Below are 23,929 nucleotides of genomic sequence, written 5' to 3'. Positions count from 1 at the left end.
AAAGAGAATTCTGCTTGTTGTGTAAGATACAAATTGTGTGGACCTTTGAAGAAGGGGAGCCATCAACAAAGGGTGAGAAAAACAATGGTGGTATATGGCAATTTTTAGATGCTAGCATTAAGGGTGTATGAAAAAGCAGGAGCTTCAGATAGTAAATCAACCCTGGTGCATTTGAGGAACCTCTTGCTAATTCTGCTGAGTGCAGCCTTGGAAATCTGCCCTGACGGTGCTGAGGAACCGGAGAATATTCCTCATGATGATCCCAAGGCACAAGAAAGACTTGATGGACTGTGAGTGGGATGATCAAGAGAAGGATATGGTAGAATAGGAATATCCTATCAAAGAGAGGGGTGAGCAATCTATGTTCTCCAGATGTGCTTTTGCCTGACATCTCCCAGAAAACTTAGCCAGCATGGCCAGCAATGAGGGATTACATAGATCACAATTCAAAGGGCATCAAAAAGGACAGAGTTGCTCAGCTGTCTTCTAAAAGGACTTGCCGATCAATCATCAGACAATTGAGAAACCCATCTGGCATTTTAAGGTGAAAAGATCCAGCATAACATAGTGCCTTGAGTGTTGGACTATGACTTTAGAGACCAGGGTTCAGATCCCCCTCAGCCATGAAAATCTTCAGCAAGTGACATACTCTCAGCCCCAGAAAACCCTATGATTTTCAGCTTAAGGTCGCCATAAGACAGAAATGACTTGAAGACATACAGCAACAATAAATGCACTCCAAACTGTGTTAGATATGTACTATAAAACAATAAGCCTTTGCCCTTAGAGAAGAAAAAGCAATTTCTTGTGGTTATGAGTCTGAAGTTGCCCCCCCCCCCATTCTAAAAGGTGGATTATTTGAAATGGAAAGCAGGTGAACACAAAATGGGAAAATTTTCACATATATAGACAGCCACTAACAAAATTGTGTTTACAGTTGCTTTTTTGTTTTAACTGAGAATTGCTATCCAAATGAGATTTCTCACCTATGTAAAAGCAAAAAGACAAGTATGGAAGTTTGGGCAGAAGACTTCCAAACCAACACAGAACTGGTTGATTTACTTAAAAAAAAATACAGACTCATACAATGTGTCCGTCATTTTTTTTTAAAAAAAAAAGGTCAATACAGCAAGGCAGTAATAATAGTAATTTTGTGCAAGCATACCACTGTTCAATTTGGGCAAAACCAGTCTTGTAAATGCTCAACTGTTCATCAATACCTACCATCCAAAAGCTCCCAATATCTCAAAGAGCACAATTTTAATGTTTCTCATACTTGCAAGAGAGAGAGAGACAAACATAGACACCAAACACTTTGCCCAACTAGTTCAAGATAGGGAGAAGAAGAAGAAGAAGAAGAAGAAGAAGAAGAGGAGGAAGAGGAGGAAGAAGAAGAAGAAGAAGAAGAAGAAGAAGAAGAAGAAGAAGAAGAAAGAAGAAGAAAGAAGAAGAAGAAGATCAAAAAATCAGCTGATGACCCAAAATACAGGCTGTGCAAGGAAGCGGACGAAACCATTGATCATATCCTCAGCTGCTGTAAGAAAATCGCACAGACAGACTACAAACAGAGGCACAACTATGTGGCCCAAATGATTCATTGGAACTTATGCCTCAAGTACCACCTCCCAGCAGTAAAGAATTGGTGGGATCACAAACCTGCAAAGGTAGTGGAAAATGAACACGCAAAGATACTGTGGGACTTCCGAATCCAGACTGACAAAGTTCTGGAACACAACACACCAGACATCACAGTTGTGGAAAAGAAAAAGGTTTGGATCATTGATGTTGTCATCCCAGGTGACAGTCGCATTGATGAAAAACAACATGAAAAACTCAGCCTCTATCAGGACCTCAAGATTCAACTTCAAAGACTCTGGAAGAAACCAGTGCAGGTGGTCCCGGTGGTGATGGGCACACTGGGTGCTGTGCCAAAAGATCTCAGCCGGTATTTGGAAACAGTAGACATTGACAAAATTACGATCTGCCAACTACAAAAGGCCACCCTGCGCGCATCATCCGAAAATACATCACACAGTCCTAGACACTGGGGAAGTGTTCAACTTGTGATTTTGTGATACGAAATGCATCATATCTATTTTTTTGCTATGTCATAATAAAATAATAATAATAATAATAATAATAATAATAATAATTATTATTATTATTTGAAACACAACAAAATGAGTCCACAGCAGACACTCTGCTGGCTGTTGTACTGGATCACATGTTGGACACTTCCCAAGTGCCAAGGCCTGTGTGATGTATCGGCAAATAACGCGTGCAGATCCCAGTAAGGTGGCCTTCTGCAACTGGCAGATGGTAATTTTGTCAGCGCCGATTGTGTTTAAGTGCAGGCCAAGGTCTTTAGGCACTGCACCCAGTGTGCCGATCACCACTGGGGACCACCTTGACTGGCTTGTGCCACAGTCTTTGCAATTCGATCTTTAAATCCTCATATCATGCCAGCTTTTCCATTTGTTTCTATTATTATTATTATTATTATTATTATTATTATTATTATTATTATTATTATTTTATTATGACACAGCAAACAAGATAGATATGCTGGATCTCATATCACAAAATCACAAGTCGAACACTTCCCAAGTGTCTAGGACTGTGTGATGTATTTTCGGATGATGCGCACAGATCCCAGCAGGGTGGCCTTTTGCAGCTGGCAAATAATAATAATAATAATAATAATAATAATAATAATTATTATTATTATTATTACCCCGCTTTATCTCCCCAAAGGGGACTCAAAGTGGCTTGACATCATCATCATCATCATCATTATTTATACTCCGTTTTATCTCCTCTGAAGGGGACTCAAAGCGGCTTAACATAAAATGTTAACACAGGATATAAAATATACAAATATACAAACATTAAAACAGGATTAAATATAAACAGTATTTTAAAAATGCCAGTTAAAAAACATTAAAACAAATTCAAAGTAATAAACCACAACACCCCCTCACTAGATTTTAAACACCTTCATCTTTAAAAGCCTACCTGAATACAAAAGTTTTAGTCTGCTGCTGGAAGAACAGCAGAAAGGGGGGTCATTCTGACTTGCCTGAGAAGAAGGGAGTTCCAGAGTTGAAGGGCAGCCACAGAGAAAGAAGGGTCTCTTTCTCGTTCCCACCAACCACGTTTGAGATGGAATTGGGACCGAGAGAAGGGCCTCTCCTGAAGATCTCAGGGTCCTGGGCAGGTTTGTACAAGGGAATGTGGCCAGCCAAACGGCCTGGACGTGAGCTGTCTAGGGCTTTAAAGGTCCTAACCAGCACTTTGAATTGTGCCCAGAAACAGACTGGCAGCCAGTGGAGCTGCTGCAACAGGGGGGTTGTCTGCTCCCTGTACCCAGCCCCAGTGAACAACCTGGCTGCAGCAATTTGGACCAGCTCAAATTTCCAAGCACTCCTCAGAAGCAGCTCCACATAAAGTGCGTAACAGTAATACAGATGGGATGTAACTAAGGCATGGACCACCATGGCCAGATCTGGCTTCTCAAGGAATGGGCAGTTGGCGTACAAGTTTTAATTGTGCAAAGGCCCTTCCGGGCTCCGGATTCAGCGTTGAGTCCAGGAGGACCCCCAAACTGTGGACCTGTGTCTTCAGAGGGATTGTGACCCCATTTAACACAGGCTGGATCCCTATTCCCTGGTTTGCCTTCTGACTGACCAGGTCAACCTCTGTCTTGTCTGGCTTAAGTTTCAATGCTGAACATAACATAGTTTATACGATAGTTGTCAGATGTACCAGGTGTTGGTACATGAAAGGCTTTGAACACTACAAAGGCTTGATATCAAATGCAAAGCAACGATGCATCTTTTTCCGAAACCAGTGTAAATGTTCAGGTAGTCTGCAGCTATGTGGGACAATGACTTCCATCATGTCGAATTTATCCATGCCCTATATATTTTTAAAATGAATTACCCATAGCCTGGAGAATAAGACAAGGATAATTAGGAATGATTGCAGTTTGACACCACTTTAGCTTCCATGGCTCAATGCTATGGAATCCTGTGAGCTGTAGTTTGGTGAAGAACCAGCACTCTTTAGCACAGAAGGCTAAAGATCATGTAAAACTACAGTTCTCATGATTTCACAGCATGGAACCACAACAGGTAATGTGGTATCCCATTTTTCGAACCTAGCAGTTCGAAAACATGCAAATGTGAGTAGATCAATAGGTACCGCTCCGGCGAGAAGGTAACGGCACTTCATGCAGTCATGCCGGCCACATGATCTTGGAGGTGGCTACGGACAATGCCGGCTCTTCAGCTTAGCAATGGAGATGAGCACCAACCCCCAGAGTCAGACATGACTGGACTTAACGTCAGGGGGAAACCTTTACCTTTACTACTTCATGAATACTACACCCTTAGACTGGAAGGTCCTGGGTTCAACTCCTTGATCAACTATAAAACTCTCTGGGTGAGCCAGGTATACACAATCATTATCTCTGCCCCCCCCCCCCTCACCTCCAGTCTCATTTCTTCCCCTTTCATGCATGCATACACATACGCACACATGCATACACTTTCCAGATGTACAAAGGATAAACTGGGATAACCCTGTGCTCCATTGGGGAAGGTAAAACACAAACTTTATAAACAAACAAAGAGTATGTGTATAGCAGCGTGATACCAGAAGCAGGAAAGAAGGGGAAAAAACAAACAGAAAGCAGAACTGGCAGGAATGCAACCCTAACAATAAATATAGCAAGAAAAGGAAGCTCACCCACAATTACAAGGGGACTACAGGCAATGGAGACTAGCCCAGGGCATGCTTAAGTAGGACATATTTCTGTCAACAAGGTGCTTTTGGAAAATGGCTCCATGTCCTAGAACACAGTGATCCTTGGCCCTGTTTGTGTCGAGGGTGAGCTATACCAGGCTGACTCCCAGTGGCCTGCAAAACCTGCTCTTGGCATGATAAGGAAAGTGTGGTTTGTCCCGGCTGAGTGAATTGCCATGCCTACCTGAATGCCCTGCTGTTTCAACCAACCTACCTAGGCAGAACAAAAATCTTTTCAAAACAAACAAACAAATCCGGACACCCCCAACATTCCAAGGTTCATTAAAAGTCACAGAGCATCTTTACTCACCCATCGGATGCCCTGGATCCGTGGAGCACTGCCCACCTGCCCCTCCAACTGGATCCGGTAACTGCAGCTGCGGAACAGATGCATCTTTCTCCAAATCACGTCCAGAAGGTTGTTGTCGGAGATGGGATCCTCAGGGAGACCCTCAGAGAGCTGGGGCAAGTCTGAGCTCTCACCAAGTGGAAGCCCGACATTCCACCCTCCCTGTCTGCTCCGGACCACCTTTGGGAAGAAAAGGAAGCGGCTAAGGAGGAACAATGGCAACAACTCCCTTCTCAGATTCTTGCCTTCTGCCAACACAATGGGAGGGCCGTGCTGAGGAGTTGTTGGAATCAGTGATCCGCTGGAAGAGCCAAATTATAATAACACAGGAATACGTGCAGGGCAAGGAATAATAACAATCCTAAGTGCCACAGCAACAATATATGTTATTATATGCACAATACAGAAGTACATAATTTTCATTATTCATAGTGCCCAAAGCACTTTACCCCGGCAACCTTTACAACACATTTTTTCCAGCAGATCAAGACTATTAGCTGCAACAGAGAGGGAAGCTAGAAGAACAATGGCTTGCATAAGGCCATCCTGTAATATTAGAGGTGAAATCTGGAGATTTTCCATTACTGAGTTTGTTTTATCTACCGCTATCAGGCATCTCTCTGTTGCTACGCTCTATGTCTGTATGAAGAACAATTGATGAGTCCATCTAGCATCCACTCCACCAGATTTATTATGGTTCCCACTGACCAAAATATTAATACAGTGTTCTCTCACTTATTGCTGGGGTTAGGTTCCAGGACCACCCGCAATAAGTGAAAATCTGCGAAGTAGGGACACTATATTTATTTTAATATTTATACATTATTTTAGTAGTTATACACTACAGTGCGTTGATAAATCGCCTCCTTCTCCTCCCATTGCCGCTTGGGCTCCTTTTCTCTCCCTTTGGCTTCTCCTTCCTCCCTTCCTTAGGCTGTAAATTGTATTTTTTTTATGATGTATAATAGTCTTTTAGAGTTTATTGAAAAACCGCGAAACAGTGAATCCACGAAAAGTGAACCGCAAATTAGTGAGGGAACACTGTACAGCATTGTGGACTCCCATGCCTATCCAGCATATGTTTGTTGGTGACAGTGGGAAACATTGATTAGATACATCCTGAAAGGTAGCCCCACTTTATGTAGGTGTGTGTTTGTGTGCCTTCAACTTATGGTGCCCCATAGGGAAGGAATACCCAGAGGTGGTTTACCATTCTCTCCAAGGGAAGGAATATCCAGAGGAGATTTACCATTGCCTTCTTCTCAAATACAGCCTACAGTAGCTATAGGTTATCTTTCATCCAAGTACTAACCAAGGATGACCCTTTTTAGCTTCTATTGGTGATCTTTCATCCAAGTACTAACCAGGGGTGACCCTTCTTAGCTTCTAAGATTAGGCAGGATCTGGTGTCTTTAGGGTATTTAGGCTAGCTGTGGATGGAAGCATTCTTACCATGTTTAAGACACTATGAATATACAGTAGAGTCTCACTAATCCAACATAAATGGGCCGGCAGAACATTGGATAAGCGAATATGTTGGATAATAAGGAGAGATTAAGAAGAAGCCTATTAAACATCAAATTAGGTTATGATTTTACAAATTATGCACCAAAACATCATGTTATACAACAAATTTGACAGAAAAAGTAGTTCAATATGCAGTAATGCTACGTAGTAATTGCTGTATTTACTAATTTAGCACCAAAATATCACGATGTATCGAAAACATTGACTACAAAAATGCGTTGGATAATCCAGAATGTTGGATAAGCGAATATTAGATAAGTGAGACTCTAATGTACATAATAGTGTTTCAAGCATGTTTAAAATGCTTTCTATCAAGCAATTGCAACTTGCCACCTGAACAATAGTTAGGGCATTTCTGTTCAATGCATATATCCGGTAAGACTTCTAGATATCCTTTTATTGGAATACCTTTTCACACACACACACCCAAAAAAAGCCTTACCTAACCGCAGAGATCCTATCAAGATCTTAAAGCTGTTTTTAGAAGGCACATCTACACTATAATATTAATATAGTTTGACATCACTTGAACTGCCATGGCTCAGTTCAGTTGAATCCTGCAGTTTTACAAGGTCTTTAACCAAAAAGTGCTAGCGTCTCATCAAATTACGACAGCATTGAGCCATGGCAGTTCAAGTGGTGTCAAACTGCATTAATTCTACAATTTAAATATACGTTATGTCACCCATCACTTACCTTCATATCCCACCCCGAATGGGTCAGATCATGGATGGCCTTAGGAGGAAAGGCAAGTTCAATCCTTGGGCAGGAGGAGCACGAAGATCCACAGACACTGGTCCCATTTTAAAGGAGAGGTAAGCTTCCGGGGAGCTCAATCATTTGCTGATGAAACTCAAAAGACTGCCGTCTGGCACTGAACAACAAGAAGCCAGCAGGATCTTGCTGTTGGCTTCCTGGTCTGACACAGAGACTGGACAAAAAGACATTCAAAGAGAGAGAGAAAGAGAAGAAAGAAGAGAGAAGGGAGAGTCAGCCCTGCACCTTCCCTCTTCTGGGAGCAACAGCAGGCAAAGTGCCGCCGAGGTGGCAGCCAGGAGAGCAATTTGGCCAAATGCCTGGCAGCTCTCAGCTGGAAAAGCCTCTCATCAGGATGGCTGGGAGCACCACACCCCCTATCCACCCGCCCTCCAAGCAGCAGTCACTCTAGATGTGTGTGTGTTTCGATGTAGCAGCAGCAGGCAGAAACAATTCTGGAAGAGCCAGTCTTGAGGAGTTCAAAGCAACTCGGCTGGATGTCTGTGGCTTGGAAGCAACCAGGGACTCATCACTGCCGGCTCTTAGTTGGGCCGCACAGTGTAGTGGACTTTGGAGACCAGGGTTCAAATCCCCATTTGGCCACGGAAACTCACTGGGTGACCTTGGACAAGTCACACTCTCTCAGCCATAGAGGATGGCAAAGGCCCCTCTGAACATATATTGCCAAGAAAATCCTGTGTTTGTAGTTTCCAATTACAGTAGAGTCTCACTTATCCAACACTCGCTTATCCAACGTTCTGGATTATCCAACACATTTTTGTAGTCAATGTTTTCAATACATCATGATATTTTGGTGCTAAATTCGTAAATACAGTAATTACTACATAGCATTACTGCGTATTGAACTACTTTTTCTGTTAAATTTGTTGTTAAACATGATGTTTTGGTGCTTAATTTGTAAAATCATAACCTAATTTGATGTGTAATAGGCTTTTCCTTAATCTCTACTTATTATCCAACATATTCGCTTATCTAACGTTCTGCCGGCCCGTTTATGTTGGATAAGTGAGACTCTACTGTAATAGCAACACTATTATTTTAAGTGGGGAGTCTTAACAAGGTTTTTTTAAAAGGAGTCTTGCCTTTGTTATCCTGTGAGGCTTAGAAAATGTGACTTGCCTAAAGTCACACATTGGCTGCTACAGCCAAGTGGGAATTGAGTCCATTACACCATACTGCCCAATTGTGAGAAACCCCCAAAGAAAGGTGATGCAGAGATCTTTTGAGACTAGGAACTGCCTGTTCAGGGGATTTCTCTTTTTAAAAAGAGCTAGCGATGATGATGATGATGATGATGATGATGAAACCTTATTTATAACCTGCCCTATCTCACCAGGGGACTCAGGGCAGTTTCCAACAAAAGATGACAAATATCCAATGCCATAATAAACAATAGAAACAAACTAAACCAAATCAAAATAGTAAACACAAACCATTACACCACACTGGTCATAATCTGGGAACAACTTGAAGGGGCACAACAACCAAATGACCACCATTGGGGAGAAAATGTGTACATGTGCTATCTCCCTCGTCCATTGGGGAAATGATGGAGACATGCAAATTTTCCATACGGTTTTTAATGGGGCTCATGTACATTACAAAACAGCTTTCTTTTTGGGTTGCTGTGAGATTTCTGGGCTATATGGCCATGTTCCAGAAGCATTCTCTCCTGACGTTTCGCCCACATATAAGACAGACAACTCCAGAGGTTGTGAGGTCTGTTGGAAACTAGACAAGGGAGGTTTATATATCTGTGGAAGGTCGAAGTTGGGAGAAAGAACTCTTGTCTGTTTGAGGCAAATGTGAATGTTGCAATTGGTCACCTTGATTAGCATTTAATGGCCTTGCAGATTCAAAGCCTGGCTGTTTCCTGCCAGATTTTTCTTAAGGCTGCTAAAAATATTTCTGCTAGTTATTTGAAAGATATTGCCTTAGAATGTAGAGGATATATTTTTTTCGTATTGCTATAAATGTGCATGCATTTTTACTGAACTTGTAATGGTTTTTAGTCAAATACAATAAACATCACTAATGATGTATAAGTCCCTTCAAATCACCTGTCGACTTATGGCGAGTCGACCCCCTTAATTTTAGAGGGTTTTCTAATGCAAGGCGATTTTCCTTCTCAATTCTAGTGTACAGTACCCTAGATTTATTAAGGGTCTCCCATCCAAGTGGCCCTGCTTAGCTTCTCTAAGGTATTTAGTAGAGAGGCATACTTAACATTATACAGTCAGAACTGTGCTCATGTTCAATGAACTACAGTTTAGGGCACAGCTTTGCAAACATGTCATGTTGGTGACACAGCTTTTAGGCAGGCATCATTTCACAACAGTAATTCAGTTTTACTAGCAAACCAGAGATTAAGCCAACCCCTCAGATACAGACACAGACAAAAATAGTAATAACAAAATGTATTGGGACACAAAGTATCTCATGAAAACCTTTCATGTATATATTTAAATATATATGATTTCTAAGATAATAGCGTACATTTCCAAGATTTTTGTCATTTCTCATTGCATTTATGTGCCAGACCTAGACACTGCAGCTGACATACTAATGTGTTGTGAAACATTTTGGATAGTGCTGGGTTAGAGAATTAGTGTATATAAAGCCTTTAAAGATATCCACAGCTCAAGATAAAAGCACGCTACATTTCAGTGTTGGCCTCATTATTAGAACAACATGCATTCCCACATTTTGTAGATGAACATTGGAATAGGAGTGTGGTCAAGATGGAAAAAGTTATCAATGAAGAACAGAAAAGCTAGGTGAGGCTTCTGTGGATTGTTTTTGTTGAATAATGAATTAATAGAGTACAATAATATTTTTCAGTAACTGAAGTAAGTTAAGAACAAAGGGGGAAAGTGGGTTGAGTAGAGAGAAATAGGGACATTTCAAAAGCAGCTGAGAAAATAGGATAGAAGAGGATTTAATGCAAAATGAGGGCAGTTGAAGGGTATGGGACAATACAACTAGAACAGTGATTCCCAAAGTGGGTGCTACCGCCCCCTGGTGGGCGCTGCAGCAATCCAGGGGAGCGGTGATAGTCACAGGTACATATATCTTTCTGTTTAATTGCTATTAAAATTTTAAAAAATTAATTTCCAGGGCACTGAGTAATATTTTTTCTGGAAAGGGGGCGGTAGGCCAAATAAGTTTGGGAACCACTGAACTAGAATAATGTTATGGGGCTTCTTGAAATAATTTAAGATCTCTCTCGGTGTTAATCTGTACCAGTTAAGAAGGTTAGCTGAAATAATTACTCATGTTACCTCTTTTTTATGTACTCAGAACATTTATATACAGTGTTCCCTCACTTATCACTAGGGTTAGGTTCCAGGACCACCCGCAATAAGTGAAAATCCACAAAGTAGGGATACTATAGTTATTTAAATATTTATACATTATTTTAGTAGTTTAAGTCTTTATCGACTAATCGTGTGTTGATAAACCACCGCCTCCTCCTGTTGCCGCTTGGGCTCCTTTTCTCTCCCTTTGGCTTCTCCTTCCTCCCTTCCTTAGGCTGTAAATTGTAATTTTTTTATGATTTATAATAATCTTTTAGAGTTTACTGAAAAACCGCAAAACAGTGAATCCACGAAAAGTGAACTGTGAAGTAGTGAGGGAACACTGTATACATTTCCCAGAACTATTAAAAGGGATGAGAATAGTAAAGCCCAACAAAAGTGACTGGACCATTCGTTCTAGCTAGCAGAGCCAACTGTGAGGCCTGCTAGGAACTGAAGTTCAATAACCTTTCTCATGTCTTTAAAAAGGATTAAGCCAAAGTGGATATGTACCAGGCTAGTCTAATGATCCACGCCTAGCTGTTTAGGATGCAGGGATTATGATCCTTCAGATGTTATTGGATTACAGCTACATATTCGCCATCCTGAGTACATTGCTTCATCTGTAGTTTTAGGCAAGGAACCATTGCTGTCTTCAGGATTCCAGGGATTCAAACTATGTTTTTTTGCAAGAAAAGCTCATGATAATCATCATCCACTGAGCTATGACAGTTGCCACATGTAGTAGCAACAAAAAAGTAATACTGCTTGTTACGTGGCATTGGATTGGCTAGTTGTATTCTGTAAAGTTCAGTGACATCATAAAGCCAAAGGCAACCCATCACTGGTTATATTATGGAGACTTCTGATGGCATACCAGGGCCAACCCTGCCATTAACCAAAATGAGATTGGGCAGAAGATGCATAAAAGGATGACAAATGGCTGCCAGGATTAAGAAGAGATCCTTATGAGATTTTGAGAACAGTGTGCCAAAACTTTGTGTATTAGGTACTGTGTCTTTGAGGTGTGTGGGAGGACAATGTTTGCTATGTTGCCTCAGGCATCAAAATGTCTTGACTTTGATCCTGGAAAAGACCCACAATGACCTCGTCCTGGAGCAACCCCAGATGACGTTATTTATAGAAGCAGTTTCTCAAGAAACGGGCTGAGATAGCAATGGGGATATTGCAAAAGATAATTTACAAAGTAAACCAACTCATTGGGATCCTGATCCAACCCTTGAACAAAATCATATAGTTAGTGTCACCATAAGACACAAATTATTTGAAGGCGCAAAAGAACAGTGTTGCACTACACTTCCCATCCTTGGGCATGACAGGAATTCTGACCTAGTTTATCTGGAGGTCACTAGTTTGTCATCATAAACCCAAAATCAATTAGTTACTTGCTGTTGGCTTCCCAAAAGTCCATGCCTCAGCAATCTCCAACATTTCATAGAACTGTATTTGCTCCCTTAATGCAAAGGAAACAAACAAGAGACTTATCTTGAATCAGATTCAAAGAACAGTTACCATTAATCAGTCACCAGATCCAGGTCAGCAACTGAAGAACATTCACAAACAAGTTGCAAGCTCATTAAGTTTGATAGATTTGATTGCTCAAACAAAGTTAAACTAGAAGCGCATGAACCCATAAAGCAGTTACCCAACTGAAAGAATCCTACACTGAGATTCCACCTCTGCATGACAAGTCCCATCAACCAGTGAGGGCATGGGTCACTGCTCTCTTGCATGCAGCTGGATATGCAGATGGAAAGCTACAATGGTTTGCCAGTGATGGAATAAGACCCATGTTCTGCCTTGTGATGGAGATTTAGACCTGTGTGAGCACGTGACGGCCAGAGCTACACTTCCATATAATCCAGATGATCAAAGCAGGCAATCTGGAATGTATATGGCAGTGTAGATCCAGCATATTTTATTTATTCACTTTGTTTTATATCCCGCCCTCTTTCCCTCATTGAAGGACTCATGGCTAACATATGGCACAGTTGGATGCCATTCTGTTGAATTGTTATCCACGTCACATTCAAATACATGAAATCAATACATATAAAATCTATAATACTCATGATATAATACCCCAGTGGTGCTATGGGTTAAACCCTTGTGCCGGCAGGACTGCTGACCGACAGGTCGGCGGTTTGAATCTGGGGAAAGTGGGTGAGCTCCCCGTCAGCTCCAGCTCCTCATGTGGGGACATGAGAGAAGCCTCCCAAAAGGATGGTAAAACATCAAACATCAGGATGTCCCCTGGGCAATGTTCTTACAGACAAACAATTCTCTCACACCAGAAGCGTCTTGCAGTTTCTCAATTCACTCCTGACATGAAAAAAATCTAACAACAATACAAGCCTAAATCTCACAGAAGCTTCAAAAGCATTTCATAGTTGTTGTAAAGTAGAAGACAGTGGTTTAGAGATACCTGTATTGGTAGCACTATGGAAGATTTATAAATGAATCTTCTGGTTCCTACAGAGAAAGCATAACTGGAACAGGTTGTATACAAAAATGAGCATGTTTTGTGTTGATATGTGTTTGGTGCCTACCTACTCTGCCTTGAAAAAATTTGGAGTTTCAGATATCAACCTCACAAGTTATTTGTGGGTGACAGTTCCCAGAACCCCTTCATCAACATAGCCTGATTTTAGGAGTTACAACCAAATCTGGGCAATTTTCCAAGATACAGCATGATGAGATGCTTGTGGATTCAAAAATCTTGTCTTTTAAAAAGCCTAAATGAAATGTAATGCAAATATCCCAACATACACACACCTTTAAGCACCAAACTAGCAACTATGTGTCACAGGTATTTGGGATGAAATAGTAAATTGACCAATTATACACCGAAATGCTGGGTGTCATAAGGCACCGGTAAAGCTTCCATTTAGCCCTGGTTCATGGAAGTTTTTCTACCAGCTTAAATACAATCAAGTAAGGAGATTGGAATGTGAAGACTGACACTTATTAAACTGTTAACTACAATGCAAGGATACTCAATGGCTCCAAAGAAAGGACATGGAAGGAAATGTAAAGGCTGCCATATATCTTTTAAATGCTGGACATTTGGATCTTGAAAGGGGTGGCCAGTGACTTCCATGCAATTGGTGCAATGAATTGGCTCCAGCTTTTATTCGAGACAACCAAAGTTCCAATTTTTCTCTAGAACTTGGATAAAACCTATACCTTCTGGAATAAAACTCAAAGTGAGCCTTTACACATCCTAAAGCCTTGGCTTGGTCTTTCCTTTTCCTATTCCTCCAGTACAGATGTACCCTAAGCCTGAATTTCGAAGGACCTTGGAAAACAGGCTAGGAGATTCTAGGACAGTGGTTCTCAATCTGTAGGTCCCCAGGTGTTTTGGCCTACAACTCCCAGAAATCCCAGCCAGTTTACCAGCTGTTAGGATTTTTGGGAGCTGAAGACTAAAACATCTGAGGACCCACAGGTTGAGAACCACTGTTCTAGGAGGAGTTTTTTTGAAGGGGGTGGAATTCCAAAAAAGAAAAAACACGTGTCGGTTCTGATCCATACTACATTCAATCTGAGCAGTGCAGGAAGGACAGAATTCAAAATATTTTCCCCGAGTATCACAAAGGGGTATAAGAAATTCAAATATTTTCTCCTCTATCCACAGAAATGTCTTATGGAGCAGACTCCGGATCAGAAGGGAAGGAGGAAGGAGGCCAGACATACCGGTAAAACAAGCTGAAATTCCATTAGAACTCTTGCCTGTTCTTTTTTTTTTCTTCCCCCTTTTGAGAAAGCAACAACGCAAGGAATGGCTTATATGCTGCACCCCAAGAGGAAATGGCGAATTTCCCTTAACATCTCCTCCTTTAAGGCTGGTCTCCTTTCTAAAACCTGGGACCTAAAGAAGCTTTTGATTTCACAAAGGGGTTAGAGAAGGTCAAGCCTGGGCAGTCCTTCATTGTTTTTGAAGAGGAGAAACAGAAGGGTTAATTCCCCCTGAAAATCTTCTTTTCACCAGATGCAGTAATTTCATCCTTGGCTGGCAGAAACTTCAGAGGGATGTCAACAATGAGGCCCAAAGTCCATGAAAGGCAAAAGGTGTGACATATCTCCGCAAAGCCTCCATGTATACAAGATAAGAACAGAATGACTCATTCACAACACCACTCAGGGAAGATAACACTGCTTTTCTAGCAATTACAGTCTGATTTAATACCTTCGGTGAGAAAGGAACCCCATATTCCTATTAAGTTTACACTGATTATTTGACAATATTTCCTTTTTATAGTTTCTCTTATTTCTTGATCAATCACTGGCACTGAATACAGATGTAAGGGGCTCTTTCTTTATATTTTTCATAGGGCCTTGCCTTTCAAAGAGGTGGATTGTGTTTTCATGGGCCCAGCAATACAGCCAGGCCCATTGTAAAATAGATCCTCCTTACGTTGCCCTGTACAAGGCGTACAAAAGAAAGGCTGGGCATCCAGGACTGACTTCACTCCTTTGTTTGGCCACATTGGTTAATATTGTTTCTTTAACCTGCAAGCCAAGTAAATAAATTTAAGAAGACATATCCTCCTTTTCCATGCTTCCTTTCCAGAGTTATAAAAGCAAAAGAGAAAACCTCCTGTGTGTTCCTTTAATTACCTTGCAAGGGGATGCTGCAGTCCTAGACATGTGTACTTGAAGGTTGTTGGTTAAGGATAATCCTAATACCTGAGATTTATGAGCCAAAACCTGAAACATTGAGTGCACCTGTTTGATGGAATTAATGCAGTTTGATACAACTTTAACTGCCATGGCCCAATGCTATGGAATCCCTGGGCTTGTAGTTTGGTAGACTGTCTGGGAATACTCAGAGGCAAGAAAAGAGGATATAAAGACAGAGTTTGAATGTTTATGTTGTAATCTGCCCAGTTCCAAAACTGTTTGGCATGGCTTGGTTTGTGTGGCATGCAAAATGATTGATGTAGTCCCAAAAGCAGGGATTCTGAGCATATGCAAAAGACTTTATCATAATCACTGAATGTTTAGAAACAACTCAATCACATCTAGGACAGGGTGGGGCAACTATAGGATTATTTTGGTTTCAACTCCTATTATCCCCAACAAATACTGTATAGCTGATGCTGAGAAATTAATGGGAGCTGCAATCAGTTTTTTTAAATCTCCACAATCACCTGTTGCCACACTGAGGAATTGGGTTTCCAAACCATCACTCCTGGCAGAGTGAATTCCGGTATCCTTCTGGCTCGTAAATAAATTAACCAGCCATAAAACAACATAAGAAAGCTGACATGGAAATGTTTCCTGGCAGAGTTTGCAGACCAATGGAATCTCCCCCTTCGGCTCAAGTCAGGTTTATTTATATACCCATTTCCTTTCATTGTTGTACTCAAAGCAAGTTCACAAGACATAGGAATATAATATTTTATAATAATCTACAAAGAGAGAGCCTGGTCTGTTACAAGGGGGGGAGGAGGTCCTGTAGCACTTTAAAGGCTCAGATGTTTAGGACAGCATTAGTAAAGCACAGAAACCTGTGTCAAAATAAATATGTTAGCCTTTAAGGCACCACGGCATGTTTTATTATTTCCAAACAATCCAGTTCCTCATAAAACAACTCTCATAATCAGACGCTTGTAGTGGCATAATGGGAAAGATAAACACACAAGGAAATCATTATCTTCATCATCATCACATGTTGTTAAAGCAGACAGAAGAGAGGTGGATAACCTGATTTTTTTTTACAGCAACTCCCATCATCCTTCATAATTAACTGTGCTGGGCATGGCTGATGGACACTGCATTCTAACAGTATTGGATAGTGATAACATTTGTTCGTTCCACAGTTTGAAAGAGGTCTTGGAATACCTTTCAATTGTCATGATTTTGCATGAATAAGCCCGATTGCTGTCACACTTTTCCAGATGTGTATAAAATATCCTAGTTTCTCTCTCTTCCTACCTTCCCACCAGCCTTGATTTGCTTCTTTGTTGCAATGTGAGTATGGTATGTAAAAGTAGTTTACATTAAAGAAACAGGGGGATAGACTAGAGCAGTGGTTCTCAGTAAGTGGATCCCCAAGTGTTTTGGCCTACAACTTCCGGAAATCCCGGCCAGTTTACCAGCTGTTAGGATTTCTGGGACTTGAAGGCCAAAACATCTGGAGACCCACAGGTTGAGAACCACTGTACTAGAGGAAGTGACAGGTTCTTGTCCTTCCCAGTAGGTTTAGGCAAAAGCAAACAGATATAGTTCCTCATGGCTTGTCTCTTCTTCCTCATGAATAACTTTGTCATCTTGACCACATTGTGAACTTGCTTGTACAAATGTATGCTGGTTTTCTGCAGTGAAATTCTGAAGGGTAAGTTTTGGCTTGAGACGTCAAGTTTTTCTAACTTTTTGATGGAAATGTTGGCAACTGGATTTTCCATGCTTCTTGCAGAATATGGCTTTTTAGCACATTATAGTGTGTAGGGGCTAGAATGGTGGTCTTGTTTGAGACAGCCACATTTTAGCCTTCACTGAGTGATGAAATTCACTGGATGATCTTGGGCCAGATCCCTTAACCCTATGTGGTTGCCTAATAAGTTTCATAGGGTTGGCATAACACAGCCAGATCTCACACCACTGGCTTTGCTAGCCAGGGATACTGGGAGTTGCAACATCTGGAAGGCTGTACTTTGCATATCCTAGACCTTTCTGTACCACTTTAGTAACTGCCACTCTCTCCATTAACCACCAGAGTTTCTGCATCCTTTCCCTGGCACTCTCATTTACAATCTCAGCCATTTCCAGGCACTTGTCACGACTTGTTTAATGGAAAAGGATCTGTGCCAGGCCCACACATGCTGCTCCCAGGTTCTGTACACAACACCTACACAGTTGGTGTGCAATTAATGCTTTAACAAAGGGCGGCCAACTCTTCAGCAAGATTTGTAGCTTGCTGTTATCAGCGAACAGCAATAGATAATGTTAATCTTTCAGCCAATTGTAGTCAAAATGTGTTCTCCCTTCAGATCTTGGACTGCAGCTCCTATTCACCTTAGCTCAATGGGGATGAGAGGAGCTGAAGTCTAACAACTTGCTGGGAGTGGGGCACTGGTCGCTCACTGATGTTCTAGTCCAGTGGTTCTCAACCTGTGGGTCCACAGGTGCTTTTGGCCTTCAACTCCCAGAAATCCTAGCAGCTGGTAAATTGGCTGGGATTTCTGGGAGCAGGCCCGGCCCAACACGGCACGCCGGCCACGCCCCCGCGTTGGGCGCCACCTTCCCAGGGGCGCTATTGAGCCCCTGGGAGGCGGGGCCACACCTGGCAGAGGCGGGGCCGTGTGACGCGGAGGTGTGGCCAGGTCTGGCCCCGCCTCCCGCGGGGCGCGCCATGGCGCAGCCAGACTGCGTGTGGTGGCAGTCTTTCCAGGCCGTGGCCTTCGTCGCGGCCTGGAAGGACTCCCGCCTCACGCAACCTGGCCGCCCAGCCAGGGCGCACCCCGCGGGAGGCGGGACTGGCCACGCCTCCCACGGCGCGCGCCCGCTGCAGCGGGAGTCCTTTCAGGCTGCGGCCTGGAAGAACTCCTGCTGCAGCTTGGCTGCGCCAGGGCGCGCCCTGCGGGAGGCGGGGCCACGTCTGGCCCCGCCTCCCACGCCGGCCGCGCCACGGGAGGCGTGGCCGCCCAGCGTGGGAGGCGGGGTTAGGGCACGGGAGGCGGGGCCAATCCTGGCCCCGCCTCTTGCGGCGCAGGGGAGGGGGCGCAAAAAAATATTTGCGTACCCCTTTAAATTTCCTCAGGCTGGTCCTGTCTTGGAGTTATAGACAAATAACATCTGGTTGAGAACCACTGTTCTAGTCCAATGTTCATTTTGCTACAGAAGTGGTTCACAATCTTTGGGCCTCCAGATGTTTTAAACTTCAGCTCCTACAATTCCTAACAGCTGGTAAGATGACTGGGAGTTTCTGGGAGTTGAAGTTCAGAACACCTGGAGGTCCAAAGGTTGGGAACCACTGTGCTACAGGAATCAATAGAAAAGTCTTGAAGGCAACATTCCTCTCCTCAACTTACCTCCCAGCAGCTGGTATTTGGAAGCTTCATGCAGGTACTGCTTGGACTAGATAACTATTGATAAAACTTTCCTCCAATATCCTGTCCAAGCCCCATGTTGACTAGTGGGTGCCAATGAATCCTATGGCAGCAAATCCCATAAATTATAGCTCATATTGCATTAATATTGCATTAAAGCCATATCCACCAACTGTCACAGTTTGGAAGGGGCAGGCCAAGTTGATCCTCTCTCCTCCCACTTTTTCAACTGATCTTAAAATGTCCCAGTTTCTTTCTCCTCCCTTTCCCTCTATACACAGCTTACTTCTGTTGCTGCAAACTCCATTCAAAGTATAAATTAATACTTACCGTATATACTCAAGTACAAGCTGAGTTTTTGAGCCCTTTTTTAGGACTGAAAAAGCCACCCTTGGCTTATACTCGGATGAGGGTCCTGATTGGCTTATATTCGAGTCGGCTTATACTCGAGTATATATGGTACATTTATTATTTTTCTCTATTATTGGTATTATTACATTTATTATTTTACTCTATTATTATTATTACATTTATTATTTTACTCTATTATTGTTGTTACTATTACATTTATTATTTTACACAAGATTTCCCTAGCCTAAAATGATACATTTTAATATATTGGGTTTATGGTTCCCGTCCCCTTGATCTGGTCATGTAAGTGTGATTTATTGTTATAATTGTATTATTTTACTTTGTTTAATAATGTGTATTATGTTGTTATGTAATGTTTGTGTTGCTTTTATGACTGTAAACCGCCCTGAGTCCCATCCGGGAGATAGGGCGGTATATAAATAAAGTATTATTATTATTATTATTATTCTATTTATTAATACATTTTTATTTTACTATATTTATTAGTATTACATTTATTATTTTACTCTATTAAAAGGATACATAAGCACATTTACACTGAAGATGAGAATAATGATTTAATCAGTGTTGGACAGTTTTATCTTAGATTACAATTTTACATAAATATTCAAAAATATTTAATCTACAGATGCCTCAATTTTATTGGTATCTATTTTTATTTCTGAAATTTGCCACTCTCGTCTTATACTTGAGTCAATATTTTCCCAGTTTTTGTGGTAAAATTAGGTGCCTCGGTTTATATTCTGGTCGGCTTATACTCGAGTATGTACGGTAATTAACTCAACAAAGGGGACAGCAGAGGTGGAGGCAGAAGCCTTCTTTTCTTAGTTGGCTTAGGCAAAAGCAAATTGCTACAGATTTTCCTAGCTTGTCTCTTCTTCCTCAAGCAATAACCTCTGCCATTTTCACTACACTCTGATATTGCTTAGCTAACAGTGTCCCAGTTTTCATCGATGAAATGTTGGAAGATATGTTAATCATAGAGAGACCCATTCACATCTTCCATCGGGCATGATGTTCAATGGGTGAGCTTGGCACCAGTTGTTGGGATAGACATTTGAAGTTGTATGAAGCATCTGTCATGAAGTCATAAATGAGCACCAAGGTGAAATGGTCCCCTGATTGAGCCTCCTCCCACTTTCAAATCTGGCTTGTATAAAGCATAAGTCCTTCAGAACATCCAAATGAGGATATTTTGGCTGTATTTCTATTAAACTGGAGGGAGGATGATTGTGTTAGCCTATGAAAGGTTAGTCAGATGTATGAACTGGACTAACCTTTCATAGGCTGGGGCTGGGCTGTGGCGCAGGCTGTTGAGCAGCTGCAATAAATAACTCTGACCATGAGGTCATGAGTTCGAGGCCAGCCTGTGGCGGGGTGAGCACCTGTCAATTAAAAATAAAAAATAGCCCCTGCTCGTTGCTGACCTAGCAACCCGAAAGATAGTTGCATCTATCAAGTAGGAAATAAGGTACCACTTATAAAAGTGGGGAGGCAAGTTTAACTAATTTATGACCTGGAATGAGGAAGTGCTGTCAGAGTGGATGATGAAGCAGCTGCTCCCCCCTGTGGCCAGAATCGAACATCCCCTCAGGAGAAGGTTAAATTGCCTCTGCGTCTGTCTGTCTCGGTCTCTGTTTGATGTGTTTATGGGCATTGAATGTTTGCCCTATGTGTGTATATTGTGATCCGCCCTGAGTCCCCTTCGGGGTGAGAAGGGCAGAATATAAATACTGTAAATAAATAAATAAATAAAAATTCTTAACAATATACTGGTACAAAGTATACATTGTTGTGTAAAGATAAAGAGGTGAAGAGGGATGGCCATGCAAACTTGTGTTTGTCTTTGACTGCCATTCCCCTTACCCTAGTCAGCAAAGCCAATCTTGAGGGATGATGGAAGTTGCATTCCAACAACATCTAGAAGACCCCAGAATCTCCACCCTGACGTACATCATCTTTCATTCCTTGGAAGAGAAGTGAAAGGAAAAAATGACCGAGACAAGAGATTTGAAAAACACATGCATTGTCTGAACTATTTTATTGGAAAGTCAAACATTAGTTGACAGTTCTACCTGAAATAACCCCAGCAATGGTTTGAACTCTGGATTTATTCTTCAGCATTCCCCTACGGTAGCTAGCAAATTTCCAAGCCACCAAATACAAGGTAGCTGCTGAGCTTGAGAAAAATGGGAAAAATTGAGAAAAATCCAATCCTTGCTCTATTGAGTAAAGCGATTTCTGCTTAAGTCAAACACAAGTAGTACTACTAAACCCTGCTCTATCTTAAACTTATCAGGTTTTTCAACTGACTTTCATTACCTGTGCTGAAGTAATCATTAAACAAGTGCTTAACAGATTTGCTGCTATCATCTCCTATAGTTACTGACGCATTTGCACACATCAGTATGCTAAGCAATGACGGCTGGCAGCCCTGTGTCAAGAGGGAGGCAAATCAGCTCTGAGTTGAAATAGGAATTTTAAGGGAGCAATCCAAGATGTTGACACTATAGGCTTGCCGCTCTGGACTGCTCTTTTAGATAAGGCTATAATCCAAATTCATTACTCCTCCAACAGAAGATCTGCCCACACAGTACTGTTGTGAAAAGTTTCCAGAAATCCAGCAACCAACTTCTTTTTATATCCCTTTATAAGAGCACAGGAGCGAATTGCAGTTTTCTCAAGACTGTTAGGTTGCCGGCTCAACTATCTACCATTGCCTGTAGATGATGAGAATTGTAACTATTGCATAGTTTCTAATCTTGCCTGAGAAGGTCATCACAAGAGTATTGTGCCAATTCTGTATGATGCCTTATTTGTCTGAAAATTATATACCCAACAAATTCTAGGGCAGTGGTTCTCAACCTGTGGGTGCCCAGGTGTTTTGGCCTACAACTCCCAGAAATCCCAGCCAGTTTACCAGCTGTTAGGATTTTTGGGAATTGAAAGCCAAAACATCTGGGACCCACATATTGAGAACCACTGTTTCAGGGGAATCCATATTACCACAATGTTTCTACAGAGAACAAAGATACATTTTTGCCCTCTTTCCAGACTAATTTTTATGTTTCATGCACAACTTCTGCAGTCCCCATTCATTTGTCTACTGAGAGAAGGTAGGAAAAAAAAGATGTGTTATCTCATCTCTGCTTTGTTGTACTATGCTTGATTGTTACTGGCTTTAAAGTCATTTCCAGTTTATTTTATCTTCCTCTGAGGCTGAGACAGTGTAACTTGTTCAAGGTCACCAAGTGATTTTCCATGGTCAAGCAGAGATTTAAATCCTGGTCTCCAGAATCATAATTAAAAGTTCAAACCGCTACACCGCCCACTTAAGATTTTTGGCTTAATGCCTGCATGTAGAGGTTACTTTCCCCTTCTTCCCAAAAGTCTTTAGTGTGATTTATTACCCTTTATCTGAGAAGGGAGAACCACAAAGTTCTTTCTGCCTCAAGATGGCTTATACACATACGAAAGTAAGCATTAGGGACTCTTCTACCAGAGTTAGCTAACTCTCTTTTGTCTATCTTATATCTGAGAGGTATTAAATGCAACCATAAAAATAAGTTGTTGAAGACTTTCATGGCTGGAATTACTGGGTTGTTGTGAGTTTTCTGGGCTGTATGGCCATGTTCCAGAAGCATTATCTCCTGACGTTTCACCCACATCTCTAGCAGGCATCCACAGAGGTTGTGAGGCCTGTTGGAAACTAAGCAAGTGAGGTTTATATATCTGTGGAATGTTCAGGGTGGGAGAAAGAACTCTTATCTGCTTGAGGCAAGTGTGAATGTTGCAATTGGCCAGCTTGATTAGCTTTGAATGGCCTTGCAGCTTCAAAGCCTGGCTGCTTCCTACTTGGGGGAATCCTTTGTTGGGAGAAACAATCAGGGCCAGCTAACAGCTCTCAACAAATCTTTGGTCCAACTAGTTGTTGTTGATGCTGTTGTTGTATTTCTCTTTTCTGACTTACAGTGATCCTAAGGCAATGGGATCATGCAGTTTTCTTGACAAGATTTGATCAGGAGGGATTTACCTTGCCTAGTATTATCAACTTAAGATAGTGGCAATGGCTTTCCAAGGTTTTAGACAAGATGCTAATGAGACCTATTTTTCTGTATTATAAACCCCAGAATTCCCTTTGTCAGTTGGAGTGGAAAGGTAACTTGCTCTTTTAGTTGTATCCAAACAAAGGATGTTGTTCAAGCTCTGAGTATGAAGACTGGGTCTTTTCAAGTTCTCCTTGGAGATGCTAGGGACCCTGCAACCTTTTGTAAACAACATAGGTGATCCCCCACTAATCTCTGTGCTATCCATGGATGTTGCCAATAGCTCCTTGGCATCCCTTCTTGCCAGCAGTAGCCTCCGATGGCCTAGGGGATAAAAGCCTTGTGACTTGAAGGTTGGGTTGCTGACCTGAAGGCTGCCAGGTTCGAATCCCACCCGGGGAGAGCGCGGATGAGCTCCCTCTATCAGCTCCAGCTCCATGCGGGGACATGAGAGAAGCCTCCCACAAGGATGGTAAAACATCAAAACATCCGGGCGTCCCCGGGCAAGGTCCTTGCAGACGGCCAATTCTCTCACTCCAGAAGCAACTCCGGTTGCTCCTGACACGAAAAAAAAGGAGTAAACTCATTTTATCAACCATCATCTAAGGAAAATATTTGCACTTATTTCCTCCTTGTTTTCCCTGCCCTCTCCCTACAAGAAAGAAACCTGGCTTGGATTTT

At 41.9% G+C, this 23,929-nt stretch overlaps 2 protein-coding genes and 1 long non-coding RNA gene across 6 annotated transcripts in view; 2 read left to right on the top strand and 1 right to left on the bottom strand.

The window, feature by feature from the left end:
* The window catches only part of rapgef3 (Rap guanine nucleotide exchange factor 3), an 89,099-nt gene extending 70,070 nt beyond the window's left edge, over window positions 1-19,029 (bottom strand). The window contains exons 1-3 of one of the 2 annotated variants that reach the window (XM_008116428.3): window positions 18,813-19,029; window positions 7,379-7,613; window positions 5,117-5,335 (exon numbers count right to left, since the gene is read on the bottom strand). In XM_008116428.3, coding sequence (XP_008114635.2) covers window positions 5,117-5,335; window positions 7,379-7,384 — 225 coding nt within the window. In that variant the 5' untranslated portion in view covers window positions 7,385-7,613; window positions 18,813-19,029. Of the gene's footprint in view, window positions 1-5,116; window positions 5,336-7,378; window positions 7,801-18,812 lie in introns of those variants that run through there. The other variant, XM_008116430.3, reaches the window with a different exon arrangement.
* LOC134296353 (uncharacterized) lies at window positions 11,433-15,320 on the top strand. 2 transcript variants are annotated; one of them, XR_010003067.1, is made up of 4 exons: window positions 11,433-11,764; window positions 14,414-14,474; window positions 14,768-14,970; window positions 15,111-15,320. It is a non-coding gene; the product is annotated as an uncharacterized LOC134296353 (long non-coding RNA). The 2 variants fall into 2 exon arrangements; XR_010003066.1 differs by having other exon boundaries at window positions 11,447-11,764; window positions 14,768-15,320.
* Window positions 18,669-23,929, top strand: part of slc48a1 (solute carrier family 48 member 1) — a 47,625-nt gene continuing 42,364 nt past the window's right edge. The window contains exon 1 of one of the 2 annotated variants that reach the window (XM_062971062.1): window positions 18,669-18,846. In XM_062971062.1, the coding sequence (XP_062827132.1) occupies window positions 18,693-18,846 (154 nt within the window). In that variant the 5' untranslated portion in view covers window positions 18,669-18,692. Of the gene's footprint in view, window positions 18,847-22,181; window positions 22,319-23,929 lie in introns of those variants that run through there. The other variant, XM_008116427.3, reaches the window with a different exon arrangement.

Source organism: Anolis carolinensis, chromosome 2, assembly GCF_035594765.1.
Source record: "Anolis carolinensis isolate JA03-04 chromosome 2, rAnoCar3.1.pri, whole genome shotgun sequence".
Taxonomy (NCBI): domain Eukaryota; kingdom Metazoa; phylum Chordata; class Lepidosauria; order Squamata; family Dactyloidae; genus Anolis; species Anolis carolinensis.
This window is presented reverse-complemented; position numbering and strand designations above follow the sequence as displayed.